The sequence below is a fragment of the Ceratotherium simum genome, chromosome 6 (genome assembly GCF_057802395.1).
Source record: "Ceratotherium simum simum isolate JZ-2026a chromosome 6, ASM5780239v1, whole genome shotgun sequence".
In the NCBI taxonomy this organism is placed as follows: Eukaryota; Metazoa; Chordata; class Mammalia; order Perissodactyla; family Rhinocerotidae; genus Ceratotherium; species Ceratotherium simum.
In genome coordinates, this window is record NC_141905.1 from 15762414 (window position 1) to 15781432 (window position 19019).

The following is a 19019-nucleotide window of genomic DNA, read 5'->3' on the forward strand; positions in this document are numbered from 1 at the left end:
CAATGGCACAAAGAAGACATACATCATGTATGTAGTCTATCTTCCCTGCTCAACACTAAGTTCCAAGAAGGCAGACCCATGTTTGACCTTAATCCGAACTGCACAGTGTCTAGAAAACAACAGGCATGTGCAAAGCTGTGATGAAGCAACCTAAACGTCCATCACTGGAGGAGTGGGTCGACAAACTGTGGTCCACACTGACAATGGCGTATTACCCAGCCTTAAAAAGAAAGGAAGCACTGACACACGCTACAACACGGATGAACCTCAAAAACACCATGCTAAGTGAGAGAAGCCAGACACAAAAGGCCACTTATTGTATGATTCATTTGATGTGAAATATCCAGAATAGGTAAACCCATAGGGACAGAAAGCAGATTGGTGGTTGCCAGGGGCTGGGGAGAGGGTGAATGGGGAGTGACTGTTTAACGGGTATGGAGTATTTTTTGGAGTGATGAAAATGTTCTGGAATAGAGGTAACAGTTGCATAACAAAGTGAACGCACTAAATGCCACTAAGTTGTACATATTAAAATGGTTAATTTTATGTTACATGAATTTCACCCCAATTTAAAAAACACGCTTGTTGAATGAATGAAACGAGTCTTCATGTTCCGGTCCAAACCTGTGTCACTATGTGAAAACTGGGAGGACCAGGACCTCCACATGGACAGATTTGTGTCATCTCATCAGGACAGGAGAGCGGTCCTGACCAGGGCCTGGCCCATGGGGAGCCACTGTTGCGCACGTTCTGCCCGTGTCTCTCCCTGTCTGCCACGGGTCATGCATGACAAATGGACGATCCCATCACCTGATGGGAATGTGACCTCTGACAGCTCTTAGGTCTGGGAAGCGGGGATAGCAGCATATGAGATAGGGTGCAGCCTAGGGGGCTGATCCCATTGTGTGCAGACATTTACCCTGTGTATTACAGACTGCATAGCTTAGCAAGTATGTCTGCCCTTAAAAGGGGGTGGGGGGCGCTGATGATGTCACAAGACGTCCAGCCCATCAAGGCCCCAGGTCTGCGTCTCCCCAGCCGCCGGCAGGCAGGGGAGAGGTTCCCTTCGGTGCACTGTGGGTGGCACGCGGCTTGAGGCACTCTTGTTTCTGTGTCCTTCCCAAGAGTCAGTGGACCTTCTGGGCAGAAATCCCAACTTACTGTCTCTGACCCCAGATACCTGTGTGTAGGTGATCAATAAGATTTGCTCAGAGTGAAGGACACTCTCTAACCACGGAACAAGAAGCCAAAGCCTATTTCCAACTTGCCCCCAGCAAAAAGAACAGAATAAAGGTGGGGCAGGAGCTCAGCGACAAACATGGCTTTGTCCTAACCTTGTCCCAAGGACCAAGTGCAGCCCACAGCCTGTTTTCGTATGGCCTGTGAGCTAAGAATAGTTTTTATCTTTTAAAAGATACATTTGAAAAAAAAGAATATGCACCAGAGGCCACATGTGGCTCACAGGTCTGAAATGCTGACGCGAGCACCCGTCGCTACCTCCTTTATTGCAGCCCTCCACGCACAGGTTTGAGGATACCAACCCATTTGTAGAGTAATACCACTTGGACTTCATCCGACCTCCTAGGTTAACAGACTCTAAACTTTAGCCACAGGATAAACAGCAAGTAAAATATTGACAAGCCTTTGCAGACCTCCGTGAATGCCCATGTGCCAGGCATTGTCTGGACTGTTTGCTGAGGCTATTTCTGTCCTGCGGAAACTGACCTGCCAGAAAGTCAGGGCAGAGGCAGACCCACAAACCAGAAAGAGGTCGTCTCCTCACACGGGAACTGCAGGCCCAACAGGAACCCACTGGGGAAAGCAGGTCTTGGAAAGCACATGGTTTGCTTTTTTCACAAACCTAAGGCTCTCTCGCGATGTTCTTTGGATGAGTAGCTTTCAGTTTTGTCCATGTTCTTCTCTGGTCAGCCCGTACCGCACTGCCCCAGCCATCACCTCAAAGGTGATCAGCTCCCAGGGACTGGGGGCCTCGGGTGCTTAGACGAGGAACACATCACAGGCCTCTGTGGGGGAGTGTTGGACACAGCCATGGATGACCCAGCTGAGGAGGAAACAAGCCTCAGGACAGTGCGCTCTCCCTGCCTCCCACTAGTCCCTGCTTGTCGGACCTGGGGAAAGGCAGGGGAGCAAAACCCTGCGGGCACGAGGCTGTGTGGGACCCAGACGCAGGCTCCCCAGGGGGACAGGAGCCACAGCTCTGTGCTTGTTGCACAAGGACAAAGCTGGCAGTGCAGCTCGGCCTCTGCTGTTGGGAAATCAAGGCTTTCTGGTCAATGGGGGTGGATTTCTCGTGAGAGTCTAATTGTTCCCACGAGCGCGGAGGGCAATAACGAGATGTGGTTCACCTTAAGTTGGCAGGTGAACCCTATGGCACTGAACCAGCAATGATGGGGCAGAGAGACTAAAAAGCTAGTGCGCTGAGGGGAGATCCTGGGCAAGTGGGCTGTTAAAATTAGAAGGCTTCTTCTTAAGGGAAATTTTTAGAAGTAAAATTAGGAAGTTACATCCTGGGGGTGCTGGTGGTGGGTGCAGACTGAAGGCAATACGGAAACTTCTCCTAGTACTCCATGTGCACGCACTCACACTCACACACACAAGGGCACGCATACACAGAGGTACACGGGCATGCATGCACACTCACACAGGCACACACACAGGTGCACACAGGAGTGCACACACACACACAGAGACATGCACACAGGCACACAAACACACACAGCTCTGGCATCTGTGAGCCCAGTGAGCGACCACAAAGAGCCAGGGGCCAGGGGGCCATCGGTGTGGTGCACAGAGGTGAGGCTGAGCATATTCCCTGCCCCTGTGTGACTGTGTGATCTCAGTTTTGAAATAAGGTACTTGGGGACTGGCAAAGGCTTGCTTTGTGTGTTCCTAAGCTTCTTACTTCATAATCACCAAGAGGCCTAGAAGCTTCCCTGTTCACAACTCCTAGATTAGGGCCTGGCACACAATAGGTATTCAGTAAACATTTCTCAATTAAACTAACTGCCAAGAGCCACAGCGAGACCCCCTTACCCCCAAAGTCACCCCCTCCCTTTTCCTGGTGGGGGAGGGAGGGGCCCTGGACTAGATTTTCGGCTGCCTCCTAGTTCCCCAACAGCAAGGATGAGGTCTGTGGTGCATATCGAGTTGTGGGTGGTGTGTGCAGCAAGCACAAGCTAGAGACACTGGGCCTCGTCCCGGCTCTGCAGGTCCGGCTGGGTGACCCAGGACAAGTCACTAGAATTCTCTAGGCCTCGGCTGGTTCATCTGCAAGATGAAGGGCTGGGCTGCTGGACCTCTGATCCCTTCAGCTCTCGGTCTAGGGAGCTCAGCTGTGAGGAACTGCTGATTTCCATACTCTCCCTGAGGGTGGGCCAAGTGGCACTGCCATCTTACAGACACAAAAGTTGCAACCTCGTGGTAAAAGCCATGTTGATGACACGATGGGTTGATAAAGGGCAGAGCCAGCGCTGGGGCCTGACCTTCAGGACTGTGGTTTGGTGTCTGAGCAAGAACCTAGGTTGCAGCTGTCAGGGGATGCAGCAAGAGCGCCTTAACTGAGGGAGGAGAGGAGCACAGGGATGCAGCACTGACAGCATCTCCTTTAACCTGCTCCAGCCTGGGCATGGGCGGGGGGGGGGGATGAGGAGGAGCACTGCGGTTTCTGTTTTCCTGGTGAAGAAGGTCAGTACGGCCTCAGGGAGCTCAGTAACTGGCCACGGCAGCCATGCTAGGTGCAAAGCCGGGATTCAAACCCAGCCCTGCCCACAGGGTCCCTGCTCCCTCCACTCCCAGCACAGCCTCCTCATTCACAGGCCTCTGCTGGCCCACCACGAGCCCCAGGTGCCTACCATGAGCCCCAGGCCCCGTCCATGAGCCCCAGGCCACCACCATGAGCCCCAGGCCCCCTCCATGACCCCCAGGCCCCCACCACGAGACACAGGACCCCCCCACGAGACAGAGGCCCCCCCCACGAGCCCCAGGCCCCCCCGTGAGCCCCAGGCCTCCCCCGTGAGCCCCAGGCCCCCACCGTGAACCACAGGCCCCCACCGTGAGCCACAGGCCCCCACCATGAGCCCCAGGCCCCCACCATGAGCCCCAGGCCCCCTCCATGAACCCCAGGCCCCCACCATGAGCCCCAGGCCCTCCATGACCCCCAGGCCCCCACCCTGACCCCCAAGGCCCCACCATGAGACCCTGGCCCCCACCATGAGCCACAGGCCCCCTCCATGAACCCGAGGCCCCCCCCATGACCCCAGGCCCCCTCCATGAACCCCAGGCCCCCTCCATGAACCCCAGGCCCCACCATGAGCCACAGGCCCCCACCATGACCCCTAGGCCCCTACCATGAATCTCAGGCCCCCACCATGAGCCATCAGCCTCCATCATGAGCCACAGCCCCCCACCATGAGCCTCAGGCACCCACAATAACCCCCCGCAGCTTCCCAGCTGCCCTCTAAGGTGTGGCACAGTCCTGGCTCCTGCATCAGCATCCATTAATCACACCATCTCTCCCCCAACCAAGAGGGTTCACTTCTCCTTTCCCTTCCTCAAACTACCCTACTGAAATGGCAGGAATTTGTCATAGGGCTCAAGACTAGGCTGAATGGGGGGAAGCGGAGCCCACTGCATTCAACCAAACTCAGAACCCCAAGAGTCTGAGGTCCAGATGCATAATTCCAAGGGAGAACAGCTGGTAGATGCAGCTGCGCAGGTGTCGCCAAGCCCACTCCCACACCAAGACCCTCTGCCCCAGCTTTGCAGACAGACCTGCCTCACCCCAGCGCTGCCCTGGCACAGAAGCTGGCGGCCTTTGCTTCTAAGCCTCTACTCTACAACCTGGGGGGTGGAAGGCACCACAATACCTCACGCACAGAGACCCCATGTGCCTCAGGTCTCAGGGTCCCGCCCCACTCTAAGCCCCAATAAAAAGGCAAATTAACATGGTACTAGAAGAACAGGCTCTGAGTGAGAGGCCTTGGTTCAAGCCTTGGCCCTACCATGTCCTTGTGCAGCAGGGTGCTGAGCAGGAGTTTGGCTGTACCCCAGAATTCACACCAGGGCCCAGGGCTGGAAACAACAGGTACTCAATACTCAGTGTTCCAAGGAAAGCTGCAAACATTTGGGGCCAGATGTACACACACCACACATGGGGCCTGCTAAGAGTGAGCAGAACCAGTCCTACCACCAGCCACCTCCCTCCCTCCTAGCCTGTATGAGAAGGCAACGAGTGGAGAAAAAGAGTCAGCAGCCTATTGGCAGGAGAGCAGTGTTCACGTGGGAGATGATGGCCCTCACCCCAGGCCAGTGAGGAGAAAGTTCCATGGGGACTGCTCAGGGGGATTAGGAAGAAAGAGGACCTGGTCCCTGCTCCCGGGACAGATGCTTGTTGAGCTGAGAATGCACAGGCCCAACAGGTGTAGACACCAGAGCAAAGTGGGGTGTGGAGAGGGAGTCCTGGCAGAGGCCAACCTGTGCCATGGGGGGCTGAGGGCACCTGGAACTCAGAGGGCGCTATCTGCTTCCACTGGGGGTTCTGCAGGTGGCAGGGCCCCTAGGCAGGCAGAGAATGAAAAGGGGCAGATGGGGACCTGGAAGGAGACAGTGGGTGGGCACCAGCCCATCACCTGGGTGGCCCCACTTGGAGAAGGGACTGGGATGGAAGGGAGATGGGCAGAGGGAGCCAGGATGAAACTGATCACACAATGTAGACACGGCCACATGGCAGAGTCACCCAGAGAGGCAGAGCAAGACCCGAGGCGGACCGGCAGAGAGTCACATGAGACAACCCTGCCCCCTCCCTGGGCCAGCCCCAGAAAAGCCAGATTCTGAGGGGGGAAGGGGGGAGGCTAAGAGCACAGGATATACCCTGCTACTCCAAGCCCTAGATATCTAAGCCTGGGCTGCTCCGGATAGGGGCAGACAGATTTAAGCGGGATGGAAAGCTTTAATAACCAAGAATGACTAGAAAGGTCATTCTGTCTGAGAGGTCACTAGGGGGTGGAAAGAGAGACCCAACCTAGCATTGTTTTAAAACAGTGATTTGGGAAAAACGTAAATCAAATTGAGCATGCTCAATTATCAGGTTACCCTAAAATGTGTGTCACTGGGCAGGCAGGGGCTGCTTACAGCTGCACAGTATGTGCACTGCACATAGGCATCGGCCAAGGTGGGTGGTGGAGGGAAAGGAGGGACTGGACTGTGGCACTCCAATGGCCAGGACAGGGGTACTCAGGACAGGCACTCAGAGAGGTGCAGCACAGGCTGCAAGGCACTGCGGGCGAGTTTCCGCATCTCTCTGAACCTCAGAGGAGAGAGTAATAAAACCCTATTTACCGCGTTATCAGCGAGGCTTCAGTGAGATGAGTAAGTAAACCCCGGGCACTGGGCCAGGAATCAAGGACGTGACAACAACAGAGAAAAGCTTCCTCCACTCTCGGAATCCCCTTCCAATTCCAAACTTCTGCCACGCTGCTCCCTTCCCACTCCCCTTTCGTCCCTCCCACCCAGCCTCCCAACCTCCGGAGCTGGTGCAAACCCGCCTCTTCTCGGAAGACTCAGGTCCCGCTCAAGTCTCCTAAAGCTTACACATACGCTCCCTTAAGTCCACTGAGTCATTTCTTAACTACGCCGTATATATACTTTGTATCTCCCCAACTTGATGTTCTCCTCCGGAGAACAAGGTGTTACATTCAGAGTGGCGTATGTTTTCCATTGTCAGAGGTTTCAAATACTGTACCATCAAGGATAAGCCTTACACTCAGATGTCACAGATGCGGGTGTGATTCCGGGCTCCACTGGGCACTGACAGCGTGACCTTGAACGAGTCATTTAACCTCTCTCACCCTCCTCTGTAAAATGGGGATGCTATCAGCACTTCTTGTGAAGAATAAATAAGACAAACCACTTAGAACTGCGCCTGGCACATAGGACATGCTTCTTAATTGTTAGCCGCTATCCCCCTTCCCTCCAAAATCTGATTTACTTGCTCTGAGATGGGGCCCATGCAGCAGTAATTCTTAAAGCTCCTCTGGCAATTCCAATGGTGAGAACCGTGTCTAAGAGAAGGCGTGTGGGAGGGGAGAGGAAAGCGGTTTATAACTCCCCAGGAGTCTCAGAGCATTTGTCAGGAAGCCAAGGAATGGCTTTGCTCTGCCAGGGTCTCAGATGCCAGCACTTAGGTACCACCTTCTCCTGCCGGCCCCCCTGGAGACATATAGAAAAAAAGACCTGGGAGTTAGAAAGAAGCCAGGGCTGTGGCTCGCAGCCTCTCAGCTTGAGTGGCTGTCGGCCTGGTCACTCTTCCCCTCACTCAGCATTTACTTGCCCACCAGCAGATGGTGCAGAAAATGTGCAGCCCTGCCCCGCACCCAGCTCCGAGTGCAGAACTCGCAAGTGATGACCAGAGCTCCATGGCAGTGCCCGACACTTCCCTTTTTTTCCTCAAAAAGGGACAAGAATACAGACCTCAATATGCAATACGACCATGTCACAGTTCTGGAAGTAACATCAACCTATCTTGCTGGAACCACCTCTTTCAATCCAATTAAAGAGCCCAGTGTCTGCAATGTGTCTGACTGCCTGAACTGGTTTTCGGGCTTAAAAGTAGTATTTGGACAAATCATACACATTACTCGTGGACTGCAAAATATGCTGATATGCTGGACTCAGGAGAAAGCTCTGAGCGTAGATCCATTTGGATAACAGTATAATAGCTACTAAATAGTACATATACTATTTTTTAGCCAAAAGTATTTCTTCCAAATTTTCAGTCAGGGGCTTCCACTACATCAGGGCAACATTTTTCTATCTTTTTTTTCTTTTTTCTTTTCTAAATCAATGAAATTTTCTTTTGGGAAATAGGGACAGTGTTAAAAAGAATGGAATGCCTGCTTGCATAAACTTTCCGCCCATGACACAGCTTTTAAATTACCCTCACCAGGTGACATGGTGGGTGCCTTCTCCTTGAGCAGAGGCCTAGTGAAAATGGACATTCTAGTGCTTGGAAAGCTAATGGGAATCAGAGATGACGACGAGGGTGGTAGCATTGTGCTATTAAACCTTTATGCAATATTTTACACAGTATTTGCAAAGTACTTGTCAATCACTGTACTTGCATTAAGTCAGTGGTCACGACTGCCAAGTTACTTTGCACGTTCTCCCATCAGCTTATTAACAATAGGCCTCATAAAATGACTCCTGCGTGCCTGTAAAAACGCCCCAGTAAATTTTTGCGGCTTTTTCTTGGGGCCTCGCAGATGAGTTCGGATGGCAAGCCTGACTCCTGTTCAGCAGCTCGGGAGCTGGGTGTTCACCCGGGCTGCTGTTTAGCAATCCCGTGGAATGACTTAGTAAGCCGGAGTTAAAGTAGGACTCCTAGGCTGGAGATTCAAAACATCTCATCCAAACCAGGACAGTCCCACCCCACCATCACTCAAAAAAAGCCAGTGTCTGGCCCAAATCTGGAGGCCAGTGTGCAGACGACCTTTCCAGACTGGAAGCGAGGTGCTTTGGGATGAGGTAATGGAGGAGAAATTCTGGAGGTGAAGTCTCCCTGGTGGGCACACCTCCCATCAGTACCAACTGCAATGTGCGCATGAAGATGCTGTGGCGCCCTGCGCGGAGGGGGTCCGATACCCGCTGGATGTGGCCGCCAGCCTTGCCTTTCCTCCTCCTTCTCCTCTTTTGGGAGAAAGGCCTGCAGGTAGGACAGGGCTCAGGCGACCCCACAACGTTTTCCCCACATTCTCAGCCCTGTAGCTCTGGGACCGGTCCGAGCGGCTGCCGTCGCCCCCGTATCAAGCGCCGCGCGGGGGCCATCCTACCCGGTGAGCGCCCGGCAGGTGCCTCCCGCCCATCGGGGGTGCTTCCCGCGACTCACCTGCGTGAAATACAAGTTCATCAGCGTGAGGGTGAAGAATTGGAGGCACACGGGGAAGCAATAGAGCAGCCAGAAGACGAAGGGGCTGAGCGCGTTGGCCGCCACGAAGTCTTTGAAGTAGAAGGAGAAGAGGACCGTCCGCAGAGAGGCCCAGAAGAGGCAGAGGAAAAGGAAGACGCTCTGGTAGCTGAGCCGCTTGTGGCGGTAGCGCAGCACCAGCCAGAGCTGCACGTAGATGAACACGAAGAGCAGCGAGTAGAACACAGTGTAGACGATGGTGAGGCCGAGCTTCACGTAGGGGGGCACGGCCGGGGTCAGCGTGGGCGGCAGCGAGTCGTTGCGGAGGGGGTCCCACGGCGGGGCCTCCATCGGGCCGGAGGCGCTGCGGCGCGGCCGGGAGCGCTCGGGCCTCATCGGGGCTCGCGGCCGCCGCCGCCCCCGCGGGGGTCTCCGCGCATCGCGCTCCGCCCGCAGCCCCGCGACTGGAGGAAAGAAAACAAGCCGCACTTCCTCCCCCGGCACCACATGATTCACTGGGCGGCCTTTGTCTGCGATTGGCAGCGCCGCGCCCGCCGCCCCCGCGCGCCCGCCAGCCCCGCGCGCCCCCGCGCTGCACCGTGCGCCCCTGGGACCCGGCCCCTGGGACCCCACCCCCGGCCGCGCCGCTCGCGCCCCCGCCCCGCACTGCGCGCCCCCGACACCGCCCCCGCCCTGCGCGCAGTCGCTCCGCACCCCCACCCCGCCCAACCCGAAGCCCCCAGAGCCCCCAGCCCCCGTGGCGTTGCGTCCGCTGCTCTGGGGACAGAGCTCCGCGCCTCGCGCTTTCTGCTGATGATTACTTTTTGTTTTGCAAAAGTTAATATTTTCTTTCAAAAACAACAACTTTGCAAGTCGTTTTTTTCATGAAAAAGAAAACTTTACGATGCTGTGGCTATGAACTGGACGTCGTTTTTCCTTGGACATCTCATGCTGGGGCGATGTTTGTTTCTAAATGCAGAAATGCCAAAGACAGGGTTTGTGTTTTTGAGGTCAAGTTTGTAGACTCAGAGTGAGGAAAAGAAGGTTCCCTGTGGCTGCCACCTGGTCTCGGTGGTAAGCAGGGCTGTTTTCTCCCGGAGACCCGCACGGTGCGCCCCACACGGTGCGCCTGGCGGGGATACCGCGCCCCTCACCGCTCAGCAGTGCAGCTGGTGCCGGGAGGGGCTCGGGGGCGGGTCAGCGGACGGAGCCCGCAGGACTTCAGGGTGACGTTCACCTCCCGGCGTACCGCCTCCCGTTCCATCCAGTAGGACGGTCTGTCCGCCGGGCCAGCGAGCTCCCTCATTTGCTGAAGCTGGTCGCTGCTCCGAGGCGGTAAAGCTGACTTAGTTTACGTCCCAGGGTGCCTCTCTAGCTTTACCTGGCGGTGCCAGGAGTTGTCTAGTGCTCCGGGCAGAGAGGGGACGCCAGGCTGCCTTCTGGAAGCATTTCTAGGTAAGCAGTTCAGGTAAACAGAAGAAAAGAGACCCGAATCTCCAAGACTCCAGTAATTTCTTGTGATTTATTTTCTCATCTTAAGTTAATAGTCAAATTTGTGCCTAATGATCTGTTCTTTTTCCTAAAAAGGGCGCCGCGGACCCTGGTTCCAGCCTTGCTTTTCCTCCAAAGTATTTAGTGTTTCCACCCTCCCAGTATATTTCAGGCGCTTCGTCAGGGCCAGTGTGCCTTTGTGTCAAGCCCCTTTTCTATTCCTCTGTCCTTTCCCTCTCTCTGTCTCACTTTCTAAAGAGAAAATATGGAATTGGTCTCCCCAGCTCTGATCTTGTTCCCCTCAATCCACTCTGCACAGAATGACTGAACTGGAATGATCTTTCTAAAGAATAAATCTGACCGTGTCACTCCCATGCTCACATTCCTTTCACTTGCCACTCGTTGTTCTGAGGATAAAGTCCAAACTCCTACCCTGGCTTACCTCCCTGACTGGTCTCTTAAGAGGTGTTAATGAGTGTTAACACCTCTGAACTCCCCTGGGCCAAAAAAACTCTTTCCACCCCTCCATCCAACAACTGGAGAAATCCTATTCATCTGTAAGGAGGTTACTTCCTCCAGAAAGTCTTCCCAGACCACACCACCCACCATCCACTCAGGATTGGGTTGGGTGCACCACCTGTGTGCTTACAGACCATCCTTGCATAACTGTCGGTCACTCCACTGGTTTATAAGTTTCCTTAGGATAGAAACTATGCCTTGTTTACCAATGTCTTCCTAGTGCTTACCTGGATGTTCAAAAAATATCTATTTATATTTTATTATACTGAAAGAATATAGTTTGTCATCAGAGGCCCAGGCTCTGATATTTCTCCTCCGCCATGCAAGACCTCTTGTGATCCAAGATGGCTGCTGGCTCTCCAACCATTGCATCCATCTCCCAGCCTGGTATTAGGAGGGACAGGGGAAGACTAAAGAACACTTGTTCTCTCCTGTTTATGGAGCCTTCCCAGAAATACACAATGCATCTACTTTCACTTCGTTGGTAGAACTTAGTTACCTTAATAAGACAGTTACAAGATTGGGAAATGTAGTTTTTAATCCATGTGGCAATATGCATAGCTAAGAGTCAAGGTCCTATTATTATGGATGAAGGGGAGAATGGATTTGGAAAGGACTGACAGTCTTTCCCATACTTCCAAAGCAGCCCAAAAGAATGCCAAATGTCTATAATAGTCTGTCCCTTTGACTACCCGGCATCAAATATGCTTCTTAATATTCCTACAATTCTGAAAGTAAATACTATATAAAATAAAAATGCTCCCACTTAATATAATGCAACATCCCTTGTACAACTGAAAAATACCTTCACTCTCTCCCCAAAGGGGTTACACTGAAGGATTATTTTCCGTGTCCAGCTCAAAGTCCAGGATCTCTGGGTGATAGTTGTTCCTCCTTTAATTCTGTCACAATCCTAGGTCAATATTCTGATCTCACAGATTAAATTGTTGAGATATCGATCACTAATTTATCTTATATAAAATAGAAGAAAATTAAAAGTAAAGGGCAATTAGTTAAAGTAGAGACACATAAACATATGACACAGCAAGGAAGAAAATATAAGTAAAAGTTAGAGGTCTTATTTTTGCAACTGGCCACAAGGCTATAATTGGTATATAATTATAACAATTTATGACTCCTCTCTTGAATGCACATTACAAAATCCCCCTTTCCCTTTATCAAGCATCTCAGCTAATCAGGGGGTAAATTTCATGTCTGAGGGATCCGAGCATGTGAATTTTTTTAACAAAAAATAGTTTTCCACAGACATGCCAGTAACAAGAGGCACCACCATGGCTGGATTCTATCTATTGACCTCCTTCTGCCTATCATATAATAGCAACTTATGTACCCTTGATGGTCACTATCATCACAGCCAACTCTATAATACTCATTTTGGCAATTTCACCCACTGGCATAAGGAGTCTGACATAGTCAGTGTCTCAGTTTCAATCTCAAGGGAACTGTGCTTGAGTCCCCTGGTGGGAGAATTCCTCATTGGCCGCTAAGTAAGACCTTCAAACTAGCAGTGCCCAGAGGTGAAGGGAACAGAAATAACAACTTGCAAGTGGGTCATTGGGTGTATTGGTGAGAGATGCCATCCTCTTGGATCCTGTAGCCGTGTATCCTGGCTGCAGGAGAAACACCACCATATATTGGCCTTGAGTTCAGAAGATATTCTATGTACTATAGGACAGTCATACCATCTTTACAGTTGCGTCTTCCATCAGGCGCTATAACCAAGTCTGCAATTGGGCATTCCACCATTCTATAAGGCCAGCTGCTACTGAGGGACAGAAATTAGCCCACCACATTTCTTCTTTTGGTGTAAAGTGAGGTCCTTGGTCAGAAGTGATACTGTGTGGGATACTGTGATGGTGAACAAGGCATTCAGAAAGTCCAAGGATGATAGTGCACACATGGTGGGCAAAGAAAGTAAATTCAGGTTCAGAAACATGTCTATTCCAGTGAGGACAAATCACTGATTCTCTCCATGATTAAAGAAGTCCAGTCTATATAGTCTGCTTCCAGGTGGCCGTCTAGGACCTCTCCTGAATTTGGTGCCTTTAGAAAGACTCATAGTTGGTTAGTGATGCTGGTAAGAAGCTAGGTCAGCCTTGGAAGGAGAAGTCTAGATTGTTAAAAGCATGGATAGTCTCAGTCTCTGCCTGCACAGTCACTGTGTCCATGAACCCATTGAATAAGTAGTGGACTAGCTGGGGAGAGAAGTTGACTTACATCCATGAGGCAGGTTAACCTGTCCTTCTGAATATTAAGAGTCTCCAGTGTAGCTGGGTCCTTTGGTGAACCTGGCTTGGTGGCTCAATGGATCAAAATAACATCCAGCTCAAGATGAACAGCTCAGACTGTGTGGTAATCTGATTTCCTCGATCAGGCTTTCAGTCTCTTCCATGGCCCAGGAGAAAGCCAAGTCTTTTTCTCGAAAGGAAAATAGTTATTTGACAAAGAGGGCATGTATTTGCTCCAAAACACTAACAATTGACCCTGTGATTCTCCTAACAGGGCTTGTCACAGGCACCATACACCTCTCCAGTCTGCCATTGACTCTGGGAACACCATTGGATCTCCTGAGTCCTAGGTGGACAGAACAGATGACACTGCAGCCTGAGCCAGTTGGAGAGTGTCCTCTATCTCTGGGCCCCTCCTCAAAATTAGCATCTTTTTGAGTCACCCAGTAAATGGGTCAGAGAAGCACACCCGAATGTGACAAATGTTGCTTCCGTAAAGAGGACCTCCAAGCATTGTATCTCTCTTTCCTTTAGGAGGTGGTGTAAAATGCAGCAACTCATCCTTCACTTTGGAGGAGATAGCTCAACCTAGATCACTAACCCTCCTAAGACGCTTCCCTAAAGTCAGAGGCCCCTGTCGATTCATGAGATTTATTTCCCATGCTACAATTTGTATGTTTCTTATTAACGTATGCAGGATAACTACTACTCCTGCTCTTTAGGTCCTCATAGCATGATATCATCAATGTAGTAGTCACTGTGATGTCCTAAAGAACATTGAAGTGGTTAAGATTTCTACAGATTAAATTGTGGTGTGGAGCCAGAGTTGACATAACTCTGAAGCAAGGTGGGAAGTCATCCTTGCCAAAATGAGAGAAAACAGCTTTTGGAGTTATTTTCTTATTGAGAATGAGAAAAAAGCATTTTCCTCCAGAGGCTGTGTGGGTTTGCTGTATTGAAGTCACCACTTATTAAATTTATGATAAACCATTGTCACTCTCCAAGACTTGTCCATCTTCTACGTCAACTGGACTGTTAAATGGGAACGTTGTAGGAATTTACCACTTCTGTAGCATTCAAGTTCAGATTTAAGAAATAGATATGGTTACAAGATTGTCTGTTGATGACTTAAGTCAGACCTAGAGAGTTTTTGGTTTGCTTCTGTCATATGGATTATGTAGGGCCATAGAGAGCTGCCCATCTATTTTGGTCCTAGGGACTTGTGACCAATTAGTTTCTGCCAACGGTATCTGATGTGCAGACAATTCTGATTCCCAGACTGGCCCTGGGAATGGTCATGGTCACCATGACTTCTACTGAGAAGACTTTGCCTCTCCTGGTGGTTGTACCACCACTGGCCTCTGGCACCTGGGATCCTCATGGGGGAGTCTGTGTAACTCCAGCAGCTCTTGACAGCATCCCTGATGTACATAAAGTAGCCATGACAATATTTTTGAGAGGTGGTGGGGCACTTTGCTCACCAATGTATTTCTCAATGTCTTGATGAAGGGAGTGTCTTCTGGGTCCTCTCATGGGACAGTAGGGGATTGGGGAGTGGGTCATACACAATATATTCACACCAACATTCCTATTTCCTTGGATTCCTGCTTCAACGTTATGCCAAAGAAATTCAGGTATCTTACCTTCTTTTGGTGTGGGCCACCAGGTTTCAGTCAACCAACCAAGCAAGCGAACAGTTAGACCCAGGAAGCACCTTGAGCTCGAATCTCTTGGGAGGGAAACGTCCTGTTCTTACCTCCCTGGTTTAGCACCCTCAGAAGAAATTCCCACATGTATTCCCAAGACTTTTACCAACATAAAGAGCAAAATCTTGGGGCCGGCCCAATGGCGCAGCGGTTAAGTGTGCGCGCTCCGCGTCGGTGGTTTGCAGGTTCGGATCCCGGGTGTGCACCCATGCACCGCTCGTCAAGCTGTGCTGTGATGGTGTCCCATATAAAGTAGAGGAAGATGAGCACGGATGTTAGCCCAGGGCCAATCTTCCTCAGCAAAAAAACAAAAAAAAAAAAAAAAGAGGAGGATTGGCATTGGATGTTAGCTCAGGGCTGATCTTCCTTACACACACAAAAAAGTCTCACAGTTACTTTTGTGTATGTCTCCTCCGTCCAAGTTTGGCTTTATAACATGACGGACATATTGGTATCTAGCTCTGGTTTTGGTCTGAAGACAATGAGAGGAGAAGAGGTACAAAGGGATTCCCCTTGAAATGTGACTTCCTCAGGCAAGAACATTATAGGTCTTCAAGCAAGTGAGGAACAGCTTCGTTACACAGGGAAAGGGGTTACTTCCTGTGACAAGAGAAGCTTTGTGTTCCGTGAGTCTTCAGTCCCTTATGATTCCGTTCAGAATCTCCCAATTCTCACTCTTTCCAGTCAGTCCCCTAAGCATCAACAAGAGACAAGAGGAGGTTGTGAATAACAGATGTTGTAAATCAGGAACCCACAGGATCTCCCTTTTGGTTTAGTTGTGGTTGCAAAAGATAAGATATCTTTTAGCATAGTCAGTGCAAGTCCCTGGTTTTCAGACTGCCTTGAACTAGAATTTAAGACCCTGCCATTCGCTTCTTAGGCTTTCCAGCTGTTAGCATCAGCCACTCCACCCCACAGTTCCTGAATTCTTTGTGCCCTCATGCTGTTCTCTGGCAGCAACCACTTGGTTTCTTAATGCCTTAACTTCAGTGGGACCTTCATTATTCTCGGTGACCTTCACTGCAGGTGACCACAAGTCAGCATTTGTGCCAAAACTGTCTTAACATTACTGGCATTTTCATTGTCCTTAGATCCAACCAGACCAGATAATCAGTTTCAAATTCTGCCCCACTACCTGAGGGTGTGTTACTGCTACCACTCCTGGTGTCAATTTCTGTATTTCTCAGGGTTCTTGATTGCAAGCAACAGAAATAAAGTTTGGTTAATTTTTTTTTTACCCTGATCTCTGCCTTCATCTTCATGTGGCGTTCTCTCTGTGTCCATCTCTGTGTCCAAATTTCCTCTTTTTATAAGGACGTCAGTCATATTGGATTAGGACCCACCATAATGACCTCATCTTTTTCTTTTTTTCGATTAAACTTTGGTAAATTTAAGCAGAAAAAGAATGTATTAAAAGGCATGTTACATAGCTTACAAAATCTCCAGGACTTCTGGAGGAGTTTGGAGGCTAAGAAAGAGGAATTACACCCAAAATAATGCTGCAGAACTGGTCCTGCAACAACACTACTGCTACCACCACTGGCTCTGACATGGCAGTTTGCACCGTAGACCACACCAATGCTGGACACTGGAAACTGCCTGTGTCACTTAGGAATGAAGACAGTTGCAAATGACAGAAAATCTGGCTAATAAGAGGTTAAAAATAAATGCTTACTTTTCTCACATATTTAGTTGTCAGTTATTGCAAGCATAGATTCAAATATCCAAAAAAATCTGCCAGGGATCCTGGCTCTTTTGATCTGCTTTACCACCCTTTGCATGTTGGCTTTAGAGTTGTTCCCTCATGGTTACAAGATGGCTGCTGCAGCCCTAGATATTACATTTGCATTCAAGGCAGAAATTGGGAGAAGACAGAAAGGGTGATGCCTGTATCAGGAAGGCAAGAGTTTTCCAAGAAATCTCAAGACAGACCTCCACCTATATCTCCCGGGCCAGAAGTGTGCCACACAGCCATCTAGAAATACAAAGGAAGCTAGGAACGCACATATTTGGGATGACCAGCCTCTGTAGTAGGGGCAGGCAAGGGAAGGCAGTTGTAAGGGTGTTGGGTGAGTGAATCTCTCTCTAGACTAGATTATACAGTTCATTCTTCTTGGAGTCTGGGGCAGGGCCATCTGATTGGCAGAGCCTGGACCATGTGCCCACATCCTAGCAGCAATAGTGGCTGCAAACCTGAGAATCTAGCGTCTCCAGCTTCCATGGTGGAAGCTTCTACTTCCTAGAGTAGGAAACTTCCCGATGTAGGGAGTTCAGATGCTGGGGGGCCAAAATAGTGACAAGTACCTTCCCATGTTGTTATAGATCTTCCCAGATGATTATATGCATGTAGTTAAAAGTTTAGAATTAACTTTTTGGATATAACATTTGCATGAAATTATCTTTTTTATTATCTGTCAGCTGTCCTCAGAAATTCTTTTCAATATTTAAAGGGTGAGAAGAGGGCAGGCCAAAGGAGGAATTTCTGTTTTGCCCCTTGGCTGGTCGCTGAGATCCAGCTACCATCAGGCGTCTCGCCCAGCTCTGAATATCCTGTCCTGACGGAGCACCCAGGTGCCCGGGAACCCTCAGCTGTGCAGCTGCCCGAGCCTACTGACCACAGCATTCCCGTCCTCCAGACCTTTGCCACGTCCCCACCCATGCTCCATGCCAGGTTAAACGTGTCTGTCCGTGTTCCACTTCAGAGGACTAGAATTTCCAAGGTGGTAAGTAGCTCATTTCAATAAACAAATCCTTGCTGGTATTTTCCTGGGAAAGAGCCCTCTGTACTATTTGGTACTGCTGATTCCAGCTAGAGAAACATGTGATAAAAACAACATAACTAACCACAGCCTGCTCAATCTAGGATATTAGTAAGGCCCCTACAGGGGACCCACTAACCAGGAGTATCAGTTGACTAAAAAGGGCGTGCCCCCTAGACAATGGAAGCTATACTTAGTCATATTAATGGATCTAAATTGCTAGATGGAACTACTCAGTAGTTACAGTAGCCACAGTATTATTGCTTTTTTACATTTTTTAGATGCAACCCCTGAAGACTTCATGTCATGTGGCTTTCAGTCTCCAGATTCCTTCTAAAAGACTTTTGTTTTGCTCTAAGCAATGATGAGTCCTGCTTCACAAACCTAAAGTGATAGAAAAACTTGGTGGTCTCTTCATTTCCATGATCAACACATGTTAGGTGTTTGATTGATTATTGAATGAGCAGCTGATTCACTGGCTGTAGTTTTTGTTCTTAGCCATTCAGGACAAAGTCAACATTTCTTGTGGGTTTTTTGGTCTAAATTGCAATCTCAAACTTTAAATGCTACGGGTTTCAAAAGTTTCAGGAATGCTAAGAGATTCAAGGGGGAGCAGGAGAGATAGCATAAGTGATAAGGATTTTGCAAGGTAAATTATTCTTGTGTAAAGGATTTTGTAAGCTGTGATTATGCTTGTCTCAAAGTTCCTATTTCAACAAATAAATCTTACTTTTTGTGAAATATGAATGATTTATATACCTATTTTTTTATCTCATGCTTGTAATTCCTAAATTTAAAGACCATAAAGTATATCAGATTTTTAAAACAGCTTTATTGGATCATAAAATTCGCCTATTTCAAGTGTACAATTCAGTGATTTTTAGTAACTTCACCTAGTGGTGCAACTACCACCGTAAATCTGTTAGAATATTTCATCCCCCCACTAATAAGCATATCAGATTTTAATTCAGTCAGACAGCCCTAGTGGGGTTATTTATAACAAACTCCAAATCTAGGACAATCCCTAATGGCTCTCAAAGGTGCAGCTCCCCTAGAGTTGCTCAGAAATGCTCTTTTAATGATTCAAGACAGTCATGCGTCGCCTCATATCGGGGACAGTTCTGAGAAATGCATCGTTAGGTGATTTCATCTTTGTGCGAACATCACCGAGTGTACTTACACCAACACAGATGGTATAGTCTGCTACACACTTAGGCCATATGGTATAGCCTGTTGCTCCTGGGCTACAAACCTGTACAACATAGTACTGTACTGAGTACTCTAGGCAGTTGTAACACAATGGTAAGTGTGCATCTAAACATATCTAAACATAGAAAAAGTACAGGAAAAATATGGTATAAGAGATAAAAAATGG

General features: G+C 49.6%; 1 protein-coding gene across 1 annotated transcript in view; it reads right to left on the reverse strand.

Moving 5' to 3' along the window:
- The window catches only part of GPR137B (G protein-coupled receptor 137B), a 49538-nt gene extending 40146 nt beyond the window's left edge, over window positions 1-9392 (reverse strand). Inside the window, exon 1 of the mRNA XM_014788954.2 lies at window positions 8903-9392. Coding sequence (XP_014644440.2) covers window positions 8903-9316 — 414 coding nt within the window. The 5' untranslated portion in view covers window positions 9317-9392. The remainder of the gene's footprint in view (window positions 1-8902) is intronic.
- Between the last annotated feature and the right edge of the window lie 9627 nt (window positions 9393-19019).